The 21,968-nt window shown below is 35.3% G+C and overlaps 1 protein-coding gene across 2 annotated transcripts; it reads right to left on the reverse strand.

The window, feature by feature from the left end:
• Positions 1 to 180: 180 nt before the first annotated feature.
• On the reverse strand, positions 181 to 21,775 carry LOC132553140 (serine/threonine-protein kinase PLK4-like). 2 transcript variants are annotated; one of them, XM_060217353.1, is made up of 18 exons: positions 21,666 to 21,775; positions 11,468 to 11,563; positions 11,194 to 11,289; positions 10,037 to 10,151; positions 9,466 to 9,578; positions 9,113 to 9,201; positions 8,711 to 8,943; positions 8,154 to 8,478; positions 6,273 to 6,828; positions 5,836 to 6,080; positions 5,267 to 5,382; positions 4,634 to 4,699; positions 3,436 to 3,569; positions 3,072 to 3,166; positions 2,784 to 2,910; positions 2,215 to 2,499; positions 1,963 to 2,069; positions 181 to 532 (listed from the first exon to the last, which is right to left on the reverse strand). In XM_060217353.1, exons 1-18 carry the CDS (start codon positions 21,699 to 21,701, stop codon positions 412 to 414), a joined length of 2,955 nt encoding a protein of 984 aa, XP_060073336.1. In that variant the 5' UTR covers positions 21,702 to 21,775; the 3' UTR covers positions 181 to 411. The 2 variants fall into 2 exon arrangements, with proteins under 2 accessions (XP_060073336.1, XP_060073337.1); XM_060217354.1 differs by lacking the exon at positions 4,634 to 4,699.
• Between the last annotated feature and the right edge of the window lie 193 nt (positions 21,776 to 21,968).

The following is a 21,968-nucleotide window of genomic DNA, read 5'->3' on the forward strand; positions in this document are numbered from 1 at the left end:
CTATGAAGATTTACTTAAAAATTAAACATTTATACAAATAAATAATGATTGGTCTATCAATGTATATTCACAACAAATTAAAACCATGTCAAACATATTCACTGTAAATGACTAGTTAAAACTGTGAATATTCATGATAGACACACAATATGAAGGTAAGAAATACAAATTCAGTGAAGAGGAAATGAGTGTTTACATTGTAGAAATAAACAGATGACAGAGTAAAAATATGAGCAAAAGAAATTGAGTAGAGAGATATCACAGCACCTTGGCCCCATCACCAGTAGCTCACATACTAATCTCAATACTGTCCAGTAACAAATTGGAGAATGTGCGTTCTCAGGTGAGACAACCATGATTGGGAGTAAAACAAGTTCAGTATGGCACCATAAGGGAGTGTGTTGGCACAGACTATCGAGCATAATTGTGTCCCACCACAGAACGCTCTTGTTGTAGTAAGTGCTCTAGCACGACAGGCACCTTCCCTAGACGTAACTTGACAAGGTCTGGTAAAATATCGGTCTTCTGAAACCTGAAATAACAAATCATATTCATTAATTGATCTTTTGCCAAAATTTTAGCATTTCTAAAAGATGATAAATTCATGATTTATACTATTAAATGTACATTAAGTAGTTTTTATCGAATATTCAAATCTAATTCCAGTCCCTGAGTTTCTAAACTACTTTGTAATATAGTGATTGTGTAAAAAGCTTCTGGCTGATAATTGTCCTAAAACCTGAATATATAGACAGTCCTAAAACCTGTGTATATAGACAGTCCTAAAACCTGTGTGAATAGACTGTCCTAAGACCTTTGTATATAGACAGTCATAAAACCTGTGTGAATAGACTGTCCTAAAACCTTTGTATATAGACTGTCTTAGAACCTGTGTGAATAGACTGTCATAGAACCTGTGTATATAGACAGTTCTGAAACAAGTGTATATATATAGACTGTCTTAGAACCTGTGTGAATAGACTGTCCTAAAACCTGTGTATATAGACAGTCCTAAAACCTGTGTATATAGACAGTCTTAGAACCTGTGTGAATAAGACTGTCCTAAAACCTGTGTATATAGACTGTCTTAGAACCTGTGTGAATAAGACTGTCCTAAAACCTGTGTATATAGACTGTCTTAGAACCTGTGTGAATAGACTGTCATAGAACCTGTGTATATAGACAGTTCTGAAACAAGTGTATATATATAGACTGTCTTAGAACCTGTGTGAATAGACTGTCCTAAAACCTGTGTATATAGACAGTCCTAAAACCTGTGTATATAGACAGTCCTAAAACCTGTGTGAATAGACTGTCCTAAAACCTTTGTATATAGACAGTCATAAAACCTGTGTGAATAGACTGTCCTAAAACCTTTGTATATAGACTTCTTAGAACCTGTGTGAATAAGACTGTCCTAAAACCTGTGTATATAGACAGTTCTGAAACAAGTGTATATATATAGACTGTCTTAGAACCTGTGTGAATAGACTGTCCTAAAACCTGTGTATATAGACAGTCCTAAAACCTGTGTATATAGACAGTCCTAAAACCTGTGTGAATAGACTGTCCTAAAACCTTTGTATATAGACAGTCATAAAACCTGTGTGAATAGACTGTCCTAAAACCTTTGTATATAGACTTCTTAGAACCTGTGTGAATAAGACTGTCCTAAAACCTGTGTATATAGACAGTTCTGAAACAAGTGTATATATATAGACTGTCTTAGAACCTGTGTGAATAGACTGTCCTAAAACCTGTGTATATAGACTGTCTTAGAACCTGTGTATATAGACAGTTCTGAAACAAGTGTATATATATAGACTGTCTTAGAACCTGTGTGAATAGACTGTCCTAAAACCTGTGTATATAGACAGTCATAAATCCTGTGTATATACTGTCCTAAAAACTTTGTAAATAGACTGTTTCAAACTTTTGATGGACTCAGTAAGCAATAAGTACCTGAAGAGCTTTCCCTGTGCATCAACAAACTTGATAGTGGTAGTGGTTGAGCGCACACCAAGTTGAGTGCCATCATTGAATTTGACCCAGATTTCGCCGTTGGTGAGCTGTAAATAGATAAATAACTTATTACTAAAACATACACTCTGCACCTTTGGTCAAAAAACTTTGTATATGAATTACTTTGTTACAAACAAAAGGCTTTGGGCTGCTTTGCATCAAATATCTTTTCAATATTATTGAAGCACTTACCTGAGAGGCGATGCCCACATCAGGTACATACACTTGGCGTGTGATGTCATGGCCACCCTTTCGCAGCTGACTGCCTCCACTATGACTGGAGGTAGGGCTTGTATTTGCCCCTCGCTCTGCCCCAGTGCCCAGTTTCTCTAACCCGCCAGTAAGTTTCTCCACCCCTAACTTCTCGGCTGACAGCCGCACAGCTTCAGACTTAAGGGTACGATCCTGGGAATCATTCACAGACTGGTCAACACAGTCTGTCATCGTGCTAACCACTGTCCCATCAAACGATGTCATCTGTAAAACAGACATGCATCAATTTAAAGCTAAATCCTCCTAATCATCAATCATACAAAATCTCAAATTACACAACCATAATGCTATTATTTAAGGAAATAATTCCAGTAAAAATTTCTGATTTCAAGACTAAAATCACCTCTATCGATAGTAAATTTTCTGTCTGTACCGCTATACAGATTAATACACAGGGCTCTTACTACCTGTTCAACAGACTATACATATAACCATATATATTGGTATCTTTTAATTCCAGTGGAGGAGAGAATATTGGCTTGACATACCACAGAAGGAGAAGGTCGTGATCCAGATGATGGGGTGCTCATGTTCTCAAAAGCTCCAGAGCTGGGTCCTGTTCCACTTGTTGATGTGGACCGACCAGAATCATTTAAATTCTGGTTTTTTGGGCGACTGGAAAGGGTAAATAGAATGTGGCTTAAACACGTACATTTGACAAAATTTTCAAAATTATCTGAATGCATACAGGGATTTTTTTTTAAAAACTTTTGTGATAATCAAAAGGTTTCAGCTGAATGTCGCATTTACAACAAATAATATTTGTAAGAGCTTACCTGCCAATAATGATGGGAAAGAAATGTGTTTTTAAAGCACATCTTTGCTGTACAGCACCGATCACAGATTCAATCTCTAGGCACTGTTGTCGACACTGTAACACAATATACAACAATATCATTACTTTTTCTAGGCTCTTCAGCAGAGGTCAAACAGTAGCTAAAACATGTAAGTATTAGGAAAAGTGAAATATGCAGTGATAACCAGAACTCATGAAATTCAGCCTGCTGTCTGTCCTGATCTTAACTCAGCATACAATTACAATTAAATATGAATCTCACTTTACTTCACAGGAACAAAATTGCTTTAATGAGAAAGAACTTTCAATGAATTTCCCCATGTTGTACCCTGGGAAAGACTCACCTGTTTGACATAAACAAGCAGTTGTTGTGTGTCCTCGGTTAATCTCTCCTCCGCCACTACAGAATCCAGGACTAAAGATGTCCCAGACTTTTCTATTATTCTTGTATTTGTGGAATTTATTGTAAATTTGGCACCTGAAATAAAAGGAATACATGTAAATAGTTGTAAGACACAAGTACCTCACCGGATAGTTAAATGTAAAAAATATAATGTGTGATTACAATACAGGAGAATCCTGGATATATTCATGCTAAAAACCATTATCAAAGCTGGCAAATCAGGGTATTCAATATTGCAATATATGCATCAACCAAAATTATTTAAAATGTGGTTTACATTAAAGCATTATAAAATGTAGTTTAATAGATTACACATCAAGGTGCTATTAAGTATCAAAAATATGATAAATGATAGAAAATGTATTTAAAAAAATCACATCTGCAAAGACATCAGGTAGAAAAGCAGATAAAAAAGGGACATGGAACAGTTCACATGCTGGTATACAAACAAGATAGGAAAATTTGTCTGTAGAGAGATAGAAAAGCATTTCACAAAACACCAGAAATATCACAGTACCAGGCACTCAGACTTTTGTCACAGAGAAAATGGCATAATAAAAACATTAGGTTTGGGCTGTGTAGGAAGGATCACCATGCTTGAGATCTGACCCATCAGGTCAAGAAACACACCAACAAACAAGCACAGACATATGTGTAGATGGCACAGCACCCACGCAACTCTCCGCCAGTTTTCTTATGTTTAATGAAACTTTATTAATACTTTCAGTTATACAATGTTTTTGTTTTCCAGTTATGATTTAATAACAATTAAACTCTAATAGCTTTATTTGTCGTTTAAATGATCCATCAGTTAATAAATACTTCAAAGCATTCATTTTGATAACTTTTAAAATATCATGAATTTCTTTTTTTCCCCTTTATTTTTGTAAAGTTTGAAACTTTGTTAATTGAAAGCATAGCATAATTGTACTTATTCTATACTTCCTGTTACCCTAAGAAACAAAATTCAAGCCTGGAGAAAAAGTGTTTTTTTCTCCCTTTCTAATTTGTTTTTTTCCCCTCTATAACATCATATATAATCTAAATTTTCATGATTGAATTGTAAGAATGGGATTTACAGTGTGGAGGGGCGGAGAGTTTTTGTAAGTGTAGGGACTGGCCACAGGTGTCAAACTTACTGCGAGGAGGGGCACACCTGCCTTCCCCTCTACTGGAGCTCAATGTCCCATCCACTACATAGGACCCTTCAAATACCATATAATTCACATCTCACTCTTTCCTCATTTCCCCAACAGATGTAATATCTTTAATCATCATTAAACAGTCTGTCATTATTCTAGAAAACTGCCGTTTACATGGGCTACTATTCTAATGTCAATACATATTTGAGATTTGTAAGATTTTTCGCAATCTATCATACAATAGAGAGTATTAGAGAGTGTATTCAAGGATCTCTTTTTGAATACTAATCCATTCATCACATACAAGAGATTACTATTGGACCGGCAAAATAGACTTGTTCTTTTAAGTTATATGATAAATCATTTCAATTACACTGGTATTTTAATGAAAATGACATCAAGATCATATTTCACATAGTTTGACCACAATATAGGAATTACAATTTTTCTTATTACTAATTGCCAAAATTTCACAGATGAAAAAAAATGATGAAACTTCTACAGTCGCTTCAATTGAAAGTCACTTCTTTTTATTGTACTTTAATAAATTGGGATAGTGATTAATTTTGTTACAAAATTTAGTTTCTTGCTATAAAAGGCTATCACTGTGTCGCCTTGAGAGATACATACCATCATAAAATATGGCTTCAAAATCAGCATCAGGTGAGTTTTCCATCAGCATGCATTTGGCTCGGCTGGTGAACAAAGTGACTTTTGGCGTCTTAGATCGTACCAGCTTCACAAACCTGCATGAAAAGTCAACCATTGTTTGAATTCATGAACATGATAAAACTGTTTGAAGACAGCCAAGTCTTTTTTCCAATACCAAAAGAATGAATGTATGTTTGTTGCTGACAACTAGTAACATTTCTCTTTAAGTTACTGTATTAATAAAACCTTCATCCCCCACAACATAGATGAAATTGTGTGTGGTGTGTTTGGGTTTGTTTGTACATATTAATCACTTAGTGCACAAACTATCGGGAACAGATTTAAGTCATAATCACTCCACCAAAGTCTACAAGGTTATCTGTCAAGATGAAAGACCAAAGGCTATTATTAACCACTCTTGAAATCAAAAGCTTGTGTACAAAATATCTCATGAACTTAATAGATTAACTCTCAATACATTGAGATCAAAAGAAAAAGATGAGGGGATATCTATGTTTGTTTCTATTTTGATAAGCTAGTTTCTTTACCTGGAGGCATACTGGTACTTCTTCCAGTATTTCTCTGGCAGAGTGTTGAAAGTGAAGGACTTGGAGGGAACAGGAGGGAGCGGTACAGGAACATCACCCACAGGTTCACCACGTCCATTGTTTGGCTGGTAGATATTGATGGTTTCTCCATCCACAGAGATGAGAAACACCTCCACAACCTTCTCTGTCTTCTGTTTCTGTTTGAGGAATTCCAAACATACGTCCCCACACTCCAGAATGTTCACCTAGAAATGACAAGTTTGAGATCAAGTTAACTAAATCTCCATTATAAAAAGATTCCAATCTGTCAACTATTATTCACAGCCTACTTTTAATTCCTATGATAAATTCTTACATTTCTGGATGAGAAAACATAGTCAATAAATACAAATTGTGTTGATATATATATAGATACACCATCATCGTGAAACACTTACAATTGCATTCCTGGTCCTCTGTCTGATATGTCGCAGTCGTGAGGAGTTCAGAGGTGCCACCACATCGTGTAATGTCTTGTTGGAAGTACTAGCCTTGGCACTATTTTGGAGAGTTTTCATGTCTGTATTGTTGTTGCGATTGGAGCCTAACTTGTCCTCCATGGAGTGACTGTCCTGGTAGCGCTGACCGGCCTTGTGGTCTGGCAATGGACATCTCTCATGCCAGCTGCCCATAGCATCACCATCAAAATTTAGAGCCTTTTTAGTGTTTTGGAGGGAGAATTCTGTACCTTCCTGGGAAGAAAGGTCAGATAGAGCAGAGCTGATAGAAGGTTTGCTGGTGTCACTCAGTTGTGGTGGACTGATGCGTCCACGTGGGTCATTACTGTGGGTGCTCAGACTACAGGACCAACCTGTTGAGCTGTTGGGTGTATTTTCTTGGTACTTAGTGGGATCAAAGGTTGGAGCTCCATATAATTCCTGAGATTTGTCCTGACTGTTAGTTCTCATGTAGCGGTCAGTTGAACGCTGACTGCCCAGGCGAACTTCTTTGTCACTGTAACAGAGTAACTTTGATATAACTAGCCTGTTCAGTTAAATAAGTACTACAAATACTGAAAAAACTCAAAATCATTTTACAAAATGGTGAAATGTTTTCATCAGTAATAAAATGTCTCATGACGATCTACGCATCCAGATAGATGACTGGGCAAATGTATAACTAAGGCTAATGATTTTCCATGATCGCGGAATCTGCATTCTGAAACAGAATTTTGGTTTTTGAAAAACAAGAATCCAAGTCGACAAAAATCCCATGTATTCGTATTGAATTTGACTGAAATTCTGTATGCTTTTCATTCCAATCCCAATTCCCCTGTGCTCATTTCCATTAATTCATGGCATAAACAAGTAAGCGCTTGAACCATGCTTCGGAAACATTTATGACATCCCCCACCGGACCAGTTTGCCAAAGTCACATGGTTAGTGCATGTACATATCATGGCTAACGATGCCTTCGCCAAGCATTTCGGGTGTGAAAAAACGTTGGCTTGATCCTATCAAAAAAAGTCAATGCGAAATCTTGGGCATCACAGTTCCCAGACGACCTCTATGAAGATGGAGACGTTTTATTTTGTAAATTTTGCCAGCACAGCTGACACAGTCAAGGATCATATAAAATCCAAGAAACATGCCGAGAGAAAAAAGTCGGCTGGCTCTAGTCAAACAGAACTTAAACAAACCACATCTGTCGTCAAATCTACCTAGCAGTAACTGCTGGAAAACATGTTGATTTTGTTCTGTTATTGTACTACTTAGCACCAAAATTTGAGGAAACATTGCCATTTGAAATTGCTAAATTTTCACATAACATGTCTTGATTATCTGCAGACTGCCAGTAACATAACATGTGTTGATTATCTACAGACTGCCAGTCTGCAACTTGTGATTTAATGATCCCAGTCCATATTTGTTTTAATACTACTGCTGCAATATATTTGGCGTATTCTAGTCAGAAAACTAGTCCGAGATATCATATTCTACGATTGTTCATTAGTTCAATTGTTCCAGTCAGGAAAATTTCAATTATCCAGTCATTAAAGTTTTTGATGACAATCTGCTATGTTTTTTTTGTTCAATCTCATGAAACCGGTAAAAAACAGAATTCATGAAAATCTGAAACAGAATTGGTGCAAATTTGAAATGGAAAATCATTGGCCCTATATAACACCAGGAAAACTGATGAACTGTTTCTTATCAACAATCTGTGCAATTAACTTTGCTGAAAATCCTTTTAAAAAGTAAAATTCTTTTGTTTTTGTATCAAGAATAGTTTCTATTAATACCATGAGAAGAGGCATGTTTCAGTACTAACAAATTTACCTGTCCCGGAGACGCACAGGTGGAGAGGGTGGGTGTCGCAGTACGGGATTGGAGGGAGGCGGGGCCCCCTTTCTGGGGAAAAACATCTCTGTCTGCTCAGATCCCTGATTTTTGCCATTTACTAAACCTTCCTCATCCTCAGAAATCTGGGACTCAAGAGGGAATGCTGGAAAGGGTCGTGGCTTTGGGTGACTGGATATGCGTGATGATGAAATAGTTGCCATGGTACCCCTGCCACTGTCAATGGATGTCTCCCCAAAGCCATGAGAGCCTTTACTAAGGCTACTGCTGTTATCCTTTGTCATAAAGGGGTGACCCAGGATGTCTGGGGAAAAAATAACACCAGAAAGTAAGTATCAACACATACAGGTTGTGTGCCTGTGTGTCTGTAGATAAACATTGGTAGCTTTTACTATTACAGATAGGGATAGTGTCTTTAACATGATAGATAAGATAAGTCACACAAAACCAAAATAATGACAACAAAGTGATTAATTACTACATTTGTCAAATAAAAAGCCCAGTTAAATCTAACTACACAACACAGCTGAAACTACCTTTGAGATTTTGGCGTTCCTTTGGGTTTTTTTTGAGTAGAGACTGAATCAGATCCTTGGCCTCGTTAGATATGTGGTCAGGCAGGTGGAACTCTGCCAGGATAACACGGTTCAGTGTAGTCTTAACACCCTCTGTATCAAAAGGAGGCCTCCCCACCAAGAATGTGTACAGCATACAGCCAAGGGACCACACATCTGCCTCCAGTCCATGTGCTGATCGCATAGCAATCTCACTATCAAAACAATAAAAACATCTTTTCATTAGAAGAGAAATGTTTGATTCCATACATGAGTTTTGAATAAATCCAACTTTAATATTTAAGTTAAGAGCCTATTTCAAAAGTTGATTTGATATTAGATTAGGAATATTTAAGGTAGAGGAATGTTTAAAGGAGAACTCACGGTGAAATGTAGTTTGGAGTCCCACACATTGTGAAGTGCTTCTCATCAGGAATGTTAAGCTGGGTAGCCAAACCAAAATCAGCGATTTTCTACAAACAAAAGTATCAAAACTACTACTTTCCAAGTAAAAGTTGAACAATGGCCCATACAGAAATCTCCTGATAATTACATGAACACCTTAATGTAGATCTTTTTATATTTTACATGCATTACAAAATTTCATAAAAAATCAGGGAATATTTTAGAGGCAATTAAAAAACAATACTTATATTCTCAAAATAAGGTACCCTTATCATTTTTTTCAAGAAAATAAATAATACTATGTATTCTTAAGCAAACCAAAATATTCATACCACATCCATGTTGCGAGTAAGAAGGAGGTTGGCTAACGTGAGATCACGGTGCAGGATTCCATGTGAGTGAAGATACAGCATCCCCTTCACTATCTGTTTCATGAAGTGTTGAGCTGCAAATGACAATGTGTTGATTAGAATAACTACACAGTATAATCATGTTATCTTTGTCAAACATAAGATTTCGTGTGTTTGATTTAATTTTATTATTGATGTTTTTTAGCCATAACACAAAGAAACTATAAATAATGACAACTAGTACACTGTGTAATAAATAAATGAAAAATTCTTTCTAGTTTACCCTTAAAATCTAACAACAGATTTCATTATATTTTAACATTTATAAGTGACTGTATTTAATAATTTTTTACACTGCCATATTGGCTAATCAAATGTGACATTGAAAAACATGACGTAAACATTTTTATGTTATAAATGTTTCGTTAGGGATTAAACTAAACTAAATTAACCAATTTCTCAACGAGAGCTATCAGTTCAGGTAACTAAGAATTGATGAAGCCATTATTTGCACTTTTTTTTTATCTTAGCTATATAGTACAGTAATATTTACCTTCTGCCTCATTCAGCACCTTACAGTTGGCCTTGAGATAGCGGTTGAGCTCTCCATTGTGACTGATCTCAAGAACTAAGTATACATAGTTGTTGTCTTCAAAATAATTGTAAAGCTGAAACGACAACATAATAATGACAGTTAAACCATGCTTCATTTACTCTGGACTGGTATGCTAGATGTGAAGTTGTTTAATTTAAAGGTCTTATGTATACTAAAAACTTGTCTTCTTTCTCCTTTATACACAACTTAAAATGTAGGTATGTCATGCTGCATAGGAAACATTTAATTAAACTTTACATTTTCAACATGGATAAACCATGCTTGGTTAAGAATTTGAATATTGCTATGATCTTTAAAGATTGCAGTGCTATGTACTATGTTCAGTGAAGTGTGACCTGCTATGTAATATGGTCAGTGTGCAGTGTTGTGTACTGTAGTCAGTGAAGTGTGACGTACGATGTAATATGGTCAGTGTCTACTGTAGTCAGTGAAGTGTGACATACTATGTAATATAGTCAGTGTGCAGAGTGGTGTTAAGTGGTCAAGGAAGTGTGACCTAACACAGGATCACATTCTCCAAATTAATTGTAATTAGCTACATTTATACTTGACAGACAGGAGCACTAAGCCTAAAGCCTGATTATTAATAGATACAAGTACACTGTAATTAACTTCTGATGTAGGTCGTTAACATGAACCTCAAACAATTTTCTATTTCCAAAATCATACAATGAAACAGTACATCAATTTCTATGAAGTTATGTGCATTACGACAACTTACGCAGGGATAAATAAACTGAATATTAAAGAAAGAAGGATGTAACACCAGTTTCAACTCTCACAAACAGGCCTATATATATACTTCATTACAAGGCATGCAACGCATGAAAACAGCCTTTGTGTGGTTATGAAGGATGTACTTGTATCAAAATCAGTAACGAGAGCAGTAGTCATAAACGACTAAATATTTTACTGCTACTGGGAGTTAGCTGTATATCAAGTAGTTAAAGGTACCTGTGTGTAATCCATTTAAAGGTTAACTGTAAGTCACAAAGAACATTCTGATAGAGGTAAGATTTACTTTATAGCTGTCAAATGTATACAAGCGACATTGTATACATATGTGTAATCAATCCACTCAGTGGTATGTATACCTCAAGTATTGATGGGTGTTTTAATCTTGAATGGATTTCTACTTCTTTCTTTACTCTGGCTACCATACCCGCTGCTTTCATCAACTTCTTGTCAATCTGAAAAGTGCAACATTTTTCCTGGATTATTCAGTAATTTTTGTTATTGATAACGCATGTGATTTTTTTCTCTCTTCACATTACGAAAACAGAATCAATTGTACAATCTGATATTAGATATACTGGAATGTTATAAATCTATACATGATAAAGTAATAGATAGGGAATCTGAACATACCATTTTAATAGCCACCTCAAGACCAGTTTTATTGGAGCGAGCACGGTACACACATGCAAATCCTCCCTTCCCCAGGAGGTTCAACACCTGGTAGTCCTGCAAAAAGAAAGCAAGTTATCATTGAAACTCTATACAGAAAAGTAAAAAAAAACATTAACAAACTGGCTGCTGTAGCATTGAAAGACCACTGAACATACACCATGCACTTTTTATTGTGGTTGGTGTTTGTTAAGGGGCAATACACTGAATACAGTCTAATACATATCCCATTCATCTTACATTTGACCAGCATTTTCCTTCTCCAGGAATAATGTTCATTGTATGCTTTAGGGTATGCTTTTGGGTATGCTTTAGAAAGCATGTTATTTCAATGTTGATTCAATAATACAGCTGACATATATTAAATCTAACAAACTGATGGACAGGCAACACCAACCTAACAGCTGTAATAATTTACCTGTAATGATTCCTCCAACATCCTTTCGTTATAAACTCCATCCATTAAAGAGCTGTCCCATTGGGACATAACATGGAAGGGACTTTCACAATACCAACTATCTATAAAGCTACTAGTGTATTTCATAGCTTTGGTATAGTATCACTGCATAATAAACTCCCACGGTCACACACGCACAAACACCAAACTTTAAATGACTGACCGCCAATGTCTACACAAATTGAAAAATTAGCGCACATATTTGCCTACAAGTTGGATCTTGCTGGTTATATTTTGAGATTAAAGGTCCCAGTGACAGTGCTACCTGTTTGAGCAGGCTGTGATCAGGTGTTTACCCGAGGGATTAACTGAGGATTACTGACAGTGTGGCAGAGGGGTGGGCAGTTATGTGTCAGTAAATAATGAGTCTCAATGACCCCTCAATTGTCTTATCAATGAGCCATTGTTATGTGTACAAAACTAACAGGATCGATCCTCTATGTACAAGATCAGACGCACCGACCATTACTTACAAGATCGTAGATAAAATACCTTTGGCATGCTGTTGAAAAAACCACAAGAATTCAATCTTAATCCAACACACGCATGAATATGTTTGACAATAAATATTCAGTTATTTTTAAATGAGAGAAAAAAAAACAAGAAATAAATAATGATAAAAAAATATATATGTGTATGTATAGGGTTGCATATGTTTTTTCATATCAAGTATCATTATGTGTAGAAAATCTTTATTGTTTCAACTACAAAGATATGTATAAAAATGTATTTAATATTTTGTTACAAATTCTCTTTCATAAACTTTCAGCTATTTTCACAAATGTTTTATTTATCAAAGTGTCAATAATGTTAAAATTCATTTATTGTCAAGAAAAAAAATCAATAAACTTGATCTTTAAAAGAAAACTCACCATTTATATCATTAAGTATAAAAAAATCCTTATTTACTATTGTCTATGAATATCATCACTGAAAGGCTGCCTTTAGGTTCAAAAAATGATAATTATAACCATTTCTACATGTACAAAAATTTAACCCAACTTTGAAATTGTTCATTTTTATACAAATTCTTAATCTAGTCCAAGCTTTTGAGATTTGGAAAATATGATATAAACAGTACAATTTAACATGGTTTATTCCTTGATTTTTTTTGCCCTATTTTACAGCTGAAAAAAGGCTGTTTCCCCCCAGTCAAAATTGGTGTTATTTTTCCAAAATAAAACAAAATTCAATAATGTTTTCCTAAAGTTTTTCTGAAAATTCTCTCAATTCAATAAGGCTGCTGTAAAATCAACATAGAAAAACCAATATTATTACATACAGCATGTTTTACCTTTGATGTTTCATCAAGTAAGGAGTATGACATCCTACTCCCCTTACAGTGGGCAAAAACAAATATCAATACAGGATTACCACTAAAAAAAACCCTCTGACTTCTAAAGTGCTGCATTAATGCAGTGCGTCATTTTCTTATGTCTGATGCCAAAAGGAAAGCCAGAAATTTTAATAGGTGCCAACAAGACCAGTGTCTTAAATGTCTGGGAGTGTTAATACATCTGTATTCAGTACATTTGATGTGGTTACAAGGGTACAACAACCTTGATTAGTTTTATCCATATGATAAAACTGTACATTAGATGTGTTACTGAACATTACAAACAAAATGATATAATCCAGTTATTTTAAATCAAATAATAAGTTTCTTGTACTACGACGATCTCACTCTGTACCTCAAGTTGAAACTGCAAAATATATTTGAAGATTGGATTTGTCTTAAAATCTAAAGTTGGAAAAGAAAAACTTTAAACTTAGCCTTAGCTGTGACTTTGTGATGTTGACCTTACCTGATAAAACAGACACAAAGCAAATTTAATCAAATGCTTTCTTGATACATATCTAACCATCATTTTCAAAAAGCGCTGACATCATAGAAGATTATTTAATAAAGATGTTGAGATGACATACGTGTATATAAATAGATTTGGGAAAGGTCCAGAGTAATTTTGCCATAAGGAGTAGTATCTCTTCTTTCTATCTGTTAATGCATATTTGCAATAGTGACACAAACTCTACTTTTGTGGTGAAGTTTTACAAACAGTTACTATAAATGTACATCAAATGAAAATGTTATATTATAGGTACCCTTGGCTTTGTAATAACTTGCAAGTACCAGTAAGTGAATAAAGGACTTTCTATGTCTAACCTTGACCAATAAGCTGACCAGTTATGGCCAGTAAGTCTACAATCCTCTAGATCTTGAGTATGGATTTAATCACTATGTTACCTATAACTAAGCATACCATGGTGCATACATCCAATGAGAGGTGACTGACCAGCAGTGACCATGGTTTAACATCACCCTGTAGAATCATATATATTTGTACATGAAAATATGCATGTATCCCATGAGGCAGTATGCTGTACATGAAAGTGGCATAATGTATACATGTCACTATGCTTCTATTTATATACTCAAAATGATGCAGTCTTTAAACTGATCACTATTACAAGTGATATTTCAAATAAATCATGGTATCATTTGTATTTAAGAATGAATATCTGTAGTGAAAGAATTTTTATACGGAAATGAAGAGATGAGTATAGAACAATAATAGTAACTAGCAAAGAGTACATTTTATACTATATTATGTGCATATACATGTTGTTTCTGAAATTGTGTCAAAAAGTCAGATGACTTAATAAAATTTGAAACACTGATACCAGGTAGACAAGTATGACTACTCAGGATCACATTACATTGTACTTACACAAATAAGGGAAAAGATATTTTACGAGGTCTATATAGTTAGTCTTTATTACCCCCTAGAGATTCTTAGGACAATTTATCATAGGGCCGATTATTCACCAACTGCTAGTCATTTTCTGATCATAAATTGCTGAGAATTACATGACATACTCAGGGTTCGAAATTAACTATATACAACTAGCAAAATTCCAGCTAAAATCTGGTAATTGCTAGCTGGAAAATAATGAACTAGCAAAATTTTGCGAGTGGAAATGAACTATACCTAATCACTATTTTTGACGAAACATCTGCCACAAAATGCCTTTCTCTGTCTGCCTTTAAATGAATAAATAGGTTACAAACGCTAAAGTGACATAGATTATCAATACATTCGGAATTCCTCCAATTTTTCCCTTGATAGTTATGTGTAAACCGAATAAAAAGTTGTCTTGGAAAACTCTATGATTTCTGTCTGCTCATCATGTGAAACGTGACATATCAGCTATGATAACAAACTTTTTCAAAAGGAAAGCATCTGACAGTGCTTGCGATGACCAAGGCAATAGTCAACAGCCACAGCCTGGCCCTTCTGAAAAAAAATTCGTCGAAATCGGAGAGCGTTTCTCCTGACGCTGCTGATATAAAATCACCGCCACAACAACGTGCATATACGGCCACGTTAAAAACGGTACAGAAATGAGAAAAAGAATTGAATATTATTCTAGGATACAACAATTCATCTAGTAACGATGTTGTTAATACAGTATGGCGCAATGACTGCCGAGAACACGGAAGATAGTTGTCTTGATAATAATTTATTGAAATGATCGTTAATGTAAACAATTTTTTAAATAATATAAATTTGGATATAGTTACATTTATAAATGGATCTGATCATATGACAGTCTGATTAGATGTAGCTCATACATGGAAAAAAGAAAACTGATAAATTCAAAGTTACACAGATTTAAAATGTTGATACAGGTAGCAATCAGCCATTCTTATCCAATGTCTTGGATAACTTTTCCAATATCACTCAGTTCCTGAAAAACTCAATATAACAGTAAATAAAAGTCAAACCTATTCACCAAAAAATTGCTAGTTTGTTCATCATTTTTGCTAGTGGAAATTTTAGGCACTAGCAATGGTTTGCTAGTGCCTAAAACAGTTAATTTCGACCCCTGATAATTACTTATGTAGTGTGTCATGAGATCTACATACATATCGTTTTATATAATGACAAATGTTTCACTGTATGAATTGTTATTGATCAACTATTTATGTACATATTACATTTGTATGACGTTCATTAACAGCAAACTCAGTCATGTTGATTACCAACTATAGTTAGAAGCTATTAGAGTTCAGTTTACTGAGGCAGTTGATAACACAAGAAAGAAATTGTGGGGAAGCAAATATGAAAGTTATCAGTTGGAGAGGTTTGCTAACATTTCCTGCGCTACTTGCGAATACTGTGACACCAGATACAATTTGCAGCAATTGAACACGAAAATATTGTAAAGTGTCAGAAATTTTAGTTAAATGAATAAACCCCTATTTATATTTTTATAGGTCTATGGCACTGGTACATAATAATCTTTCCATATTACTTAACTGTAGCTGATTTTATACAGGCACGATTATTGGATCTCTGCCATCACAACTGCCCTTGACCTTTCACTGATATGACTGACCTTGGCCTAATAAATGTGCAAATAACAAATCGGCTGATAGGCAATATATGGTTAACCTCTGCTCTGTCCAAACTGAAGTTAAACTTAAATAGAACATTATACTTGTGACAATAAACAAAAATGAGTTCAAACTATCAAGATAAATAGGAATAATCTCCTTGCAATTATATCGTCAAAATGGGTAGTGTCCATGCATTATTTATCACCAAAAAAATAATACACTTTATTTTTTTTACAACAACTGCGAAGCAAGTTTTTCCAAACTATGTTGATCACTCTGTTGGCTCCGATGGAAGAGTGCGAAGAGTCTTACTGTGGGAGGAAACCAGAGTACCCTTGGAAAACCCATGTGGTCGGGCAGGTGACTCCATACCTTTTCACATCCATTCCGTGAATCGAACCCCGGACAGCTTGATGAAAGGCTAGTACATTACCACTGCCCTAACCGACCACCCTAATACAGTATTGCCAAATTCTAGCAAGGATCATAGCTAAGATATCAATACACTTGTTGGCCAGCAGCAAAGCATGCAAGAGTCTTTCTGAAAGCATGTATACCAAACAATATACATGAAATACCAAAAACTCAGACAAGGGGACTCCATTACGAAATTGTACCTGCCTATGGATACCACACTATGCATGACAACATCCTTTGATATGCCTATAAAACCCAATCACGTTCTCATTAGTTCTGTAAATGTATCATTAAAATCAAGTAAAGCAACAACATCCAAAGAACCTACCTCCAACAATATCAGAGGTTTAAGACGAGGATGATGTAGGAAGAAGTAGGGTGGTTGGGTGGCGCAGTGGTAACGCACTCGCCTTTCACCTAGCCGACCGGGGTTCGATTCCCGGAACGGACGTGAAAAGGTAAGGGGTCACCTGCCCGACCACGTGGGTTTTCCCCGGGTACTCCGGTTTCCTCCCACAATAAGACCCCTCGCGCGCTTGCATCCCGGCCAACAAGAGTGATTAGTATAAGTTGATATAACTTGTTTCGCAATTGTTGTAAAATAAATAAATTTATATATATAAGAAGTAATGAAAACACTATGTCCTCACTGAAGCCCTTGTGTCCCCAGACACTCTTGAGCTTGACTAAATTTCCTTTAACCAATGACAGTAAGATGACACGTACTCTACACTTCTCTTATCCTCAATACTCCCTAGGTTTTGATCCTTTCTGCACCTTGCATATGTCATGGCAAAACTTAAGATTCCATGTTCGACACCTTGTGGACAAGACGAAAAAAAGGCTAATTTGATCCTCTGATGTACATCAAATGTATCTCAAAGTTGTAGTATATTTCAATGGCTTTGAAGTTAAATGTCACTCCTTTGTAATCTTCAAATTTAGGAGTGTATTGGTCTGTCATTAGTCAGCTTTTTCTCTTGGAACCAATAAAATTACTTTGCTTGTGCCTTCAATTTTGACATAACAGGGGTGCAAGGAGCGAAAGTGATTGTAACCTCTGGAGTACCCAGGATGTTCTTCATTTTTTTATAAAATCTTCAACCCATAATAAGGACAAGGAACTCACTAGTATGGAAATTAATATCAAAACTTTTCATAACCATGCATAGAGCATTCACTTGTCATGTTTCAGGCTTTGATTAATTCAATGGAATGTGATATTAATGGTAACATTTTTTTCCGGATGTCTATATATTGAATTTTATTTCCTGATGCACTACACTGACTTGTATCTAACAGAAATTGATTAAAGACCAGAAATTTCTAATTTGATTTGTTCTTCCCATAAGAACAGTAATTTTCCTTAACTTGTCTTTCACTTATCTATCCAATTATCCCTTATTTATCTTACGTACACAAGCACTTATCTTCACACTAGCCCTAACCAACAGTGTTCAGTGTTAAAACCAGAGGCACAAGTCATTATCTACCTATTCATGATGCGGTAAATATGATCTCTGCGAGTCAACCTTTCTTTTGTGTCTCATCGTCACAGGGCATACGCCAGCTGACATAAATTGAGGCCCCACCTCTGTATATGTAAGTAATTGGTATACAAAACACTGAATGGATCACATGGAATGTGTGTTGTCAAAAGAAGAACAGTGTTTCATTACACACTTTGGTATGATAATTACCCAAAGACTATTCCTTAATCATTAGACAATATATGCTTTGTAAACATCAGTAAGGAACATATTGATAAATAATGAATTAAATTCATAGTCCGATTATTAGTCTCAATCCGCACGCTGCATATTACACACGAAAAGAGACATGTGCTCATCGCTTCTACTTCGTCGCAATATATGATGCATCGGGAAATAAAATGAACCCTATCAATTTCTGAACAGCTGAACATGAAAGTGTTTTAAAAGATAATCAGATTACAATTGACAAATTTTTCAATGTCCCAAACAGGCCACTGTCTTTGCTGATTCTTAGTTTTCTGTCTGTCTAGCTTTTATCACATTTTTCAAACACTTCGTTCAGGTTTTGAATGATACTCACTGCTGTAGGTTGCATTAATATATACAGTAATTATCTTTTTTATTATTTCAATTCATAAATAAATTGTCTAATCATTTTTGTGCCAGTTTTAAGTACCAAATAATCCTGACAAACAATGATGGCAGCCCCACAGAATCTTCGGTTTTTCCATACAAAAAAAAACTCTTGAAAATCCTATAGCTATGTAATGTGCACACCCCCAACTTTGGACATTAATTTTCTCCAAAAAAGAGAGAAATAAACCTGCGCACATTACATGGTTTTTTATGGTAATTTATTCATCCATTATTATAAAGGCTTCATTATGGTGCATCATCGCAAAGTTGATATATACACAGTATATATCTTTGCAACTATGATAAAATATGTTCTGAAGATCGCAACTTGAGCATTGCCAACAAAAATAGCCAACAGAGTGTGAAATGTTTACCTTTGAAATGCCTTGTTTCATTGGCTGGTAAATTATTGGCTATCTTTAATGGCCAATCAGATGCCATGCAGCATAGGGAAAACAGGGTTTCAAACAATTTTACTGGCACCTTACCAGTGCTTGCAATAATAAAAAAAAACTGAATGATTTGAAGATAGATTAAAACATTGAAAATTCTGACCAATTGGATTTTCAATCTTCATTCCATACAACATGTTGTTTACCATGAAGGAATCGTCTTGACAAAAATGATTAGCATCAAAGACATAAGCAGCCCTGTGAAGCTTTTTTGGGGTACATGTGATACTTTTTTATATTTAATCAGGCCTAATCCAGACTTCATTTCGCCAATCCTAAAGTTCTAATCAGTTATTTTAGCATCTTAAGCTTTGTATCGTATGTTCTCGTACATTTAAAGATGGTGACATTTGTAATGACAACATTGTCATGCCGTGTTTTATCACAATTTAACATAAATTATGATTTGTGGTTGATCATTTTCTGAAATGTCTTTTGCAAAACAGTTTTGAAATTGATCCCTGTATGTAATGTAAGACTCATTTTCAAAGTTTCTGCAGCATGTCAAACATGTCACAGAACTTAGCGACATGACGCTCATTCAAACATTGGTTGTATTCAGGACAAGTTCCAAGTGACAAAGGGTTTAAAACACAATTTAACTCTTGGAATGTGCTAGCCAATGAAAAAAAAAATGCACCAGGCTTCCTTTGACCAAGCTAGACCATACAGGAAAGTGGGGCAATCAAATCATTAGGGAGTCGTAAATTGAGCCAGTAGGGCAGTGACAATGTTTAAATAACATGTCCAGCTGTGATATATGACCCTTCAGGAATGAATACATAGTTCCTCTCCTCACTTGCATGTGATTTACCTGTGTTTTTGTGATAGTCATCAAAATGAAGTGATATGAAGCGTTGCCCGCATGAAAATAATGACATTATTAGGTGTTGGCAATTTTCATTCAAGTAATCTTATACTTGGCATTGAAACATTGAGACTCTACTAGTGAAGTATTTATCATCATCAAATTATTGCACAATGTTTCCTAAAAAGAATGCGTAATTGTCAATGGTTATGAAGACTTTTATTTCATTAGTACATGGAATCACACGAAGAAAAATCTGCTCATCTTACAGACAAGTTGCCATTTAAAAATTTTAATCACATGTCCATCTATTTTTGCCAGTCTCTGCTGGGGATATCTTGAAGGTAACATCTCAGTCTTCTATAGCTTCTATCCTTTGAGTGATCAACGGCACCAAATTTGCAATAGGAAGAAGTTATTAAGTTATCTGGCTCGGATTCATACTAGTGATCATTTGATCTCCAGCCAGATACTCTACCACTCAAATGAAGTTAAATTCCCACTAACCAAGTTTAGTAAGACAACATGTACTCTTAACTTCTATACTCTATCAGCTGACTGGCCATTTACTATTTCATGTGAACAAGTCACACTGTGCACTTGCATCTCACTAGCTGTGAGCTCCAGATCACTCTTCATAAGAATGGACACAGGCACCTGTATTTGTAGCGGAGGTTAAATCCTGTCCACCATACATCATACAAATTGGTAAACCACTTGCCTGTTCAAGGGCCAGTCTCTGTAAGACATTAGTGTGTCATTTCTAATCATAGATTTTTAAGGAGCTAGCTGATTGGTTAACTCTTGTGAGTTCTATATGAGGGATTAATATTTAGATTGAATGATATTTGTCTTACAGAAATGGACTGACCGCTTGAAAAACTTGAGTGAAGATACAGTGACATTTCACAACGAATCTTGATGTGAAATGTGAACTTAATTTTAGTTAAAGGTTATAATTAGTCAAACATGTTTTGGCGTTTAAGTTGACTTTTAAGTGGCACAAATAGTGAAAATATCATTTTTTTCAAATTTTTGAGGACCCTCAAATATCATTCCTATGATGTCAAACTGGCAAGTGTCCTACCTCTGACGCTATAGTGGGCGAGAGTTTTGTTTTCAAAGTGCACGTTCCAGACACAGAATTAGCTGGTTACTCATCGATGGCAAATTTGTTTTTCCAAAAAGAAAAATAACATTTGTACTATTGGTTGCGCTGCAGTAATACATAGCTTATGTTTTATGGCCCATAGTCACCAACGATGACAGGGCTGAAACGAGGTGATCGGTAGGGACTTGGGTTTCTGAAGTAAATGTGATAACATAAACCGTATACAAAAATGGCGTGATACCAAACACCAACAGCACAAAACTGTTCCTATTTCAAATATCATGGGAATGGTTAAAACGTATTTTATGAAAACATATTTCGCTGAGGTGATCAAGAACAGACATGCTTGATAAAACACGCAACATTATCAATGTTTTACTTACGTCGATCGATTCTCCCATAGTGAACAGATCAGCCATATTACTATTTAACTGAATATATATAATCCTCCATATATATCACACTAATGTCACTCATTTTACATTAGATTGTCAATAAAATCCTTTTCAGTTTCATGCTTTTCTGAACGATCTGCCATGTTTTGAAAATCTTAAAGACGCGCCTCAACTTGAACCGGTTTTATAGTCCTGCACTGAAAAAATAAATACATATAATAGCAATAAAAAATAAGATATTTATATTTGAGTATTGTTTCCAAATTTAAATACGTTGACATAGTTTCAGTA

The sequence above is a fragment of the Ylistrum balloti genome, unplaced genomic scaffold (assembly GCF_031769215.1).
Source record: "Ylistrum balloti isolate Yb309-2 unplaced genomic scaffold, AGI_CSIRO_Ybal_v1 Utg370298, whole genome shotgun sequence".
NCBI lineage: Eukaryota > Metazoa > Mollusca > Bivalvia > Pectinida > Pectinidae > Ylistrum > Ylistrum balloti.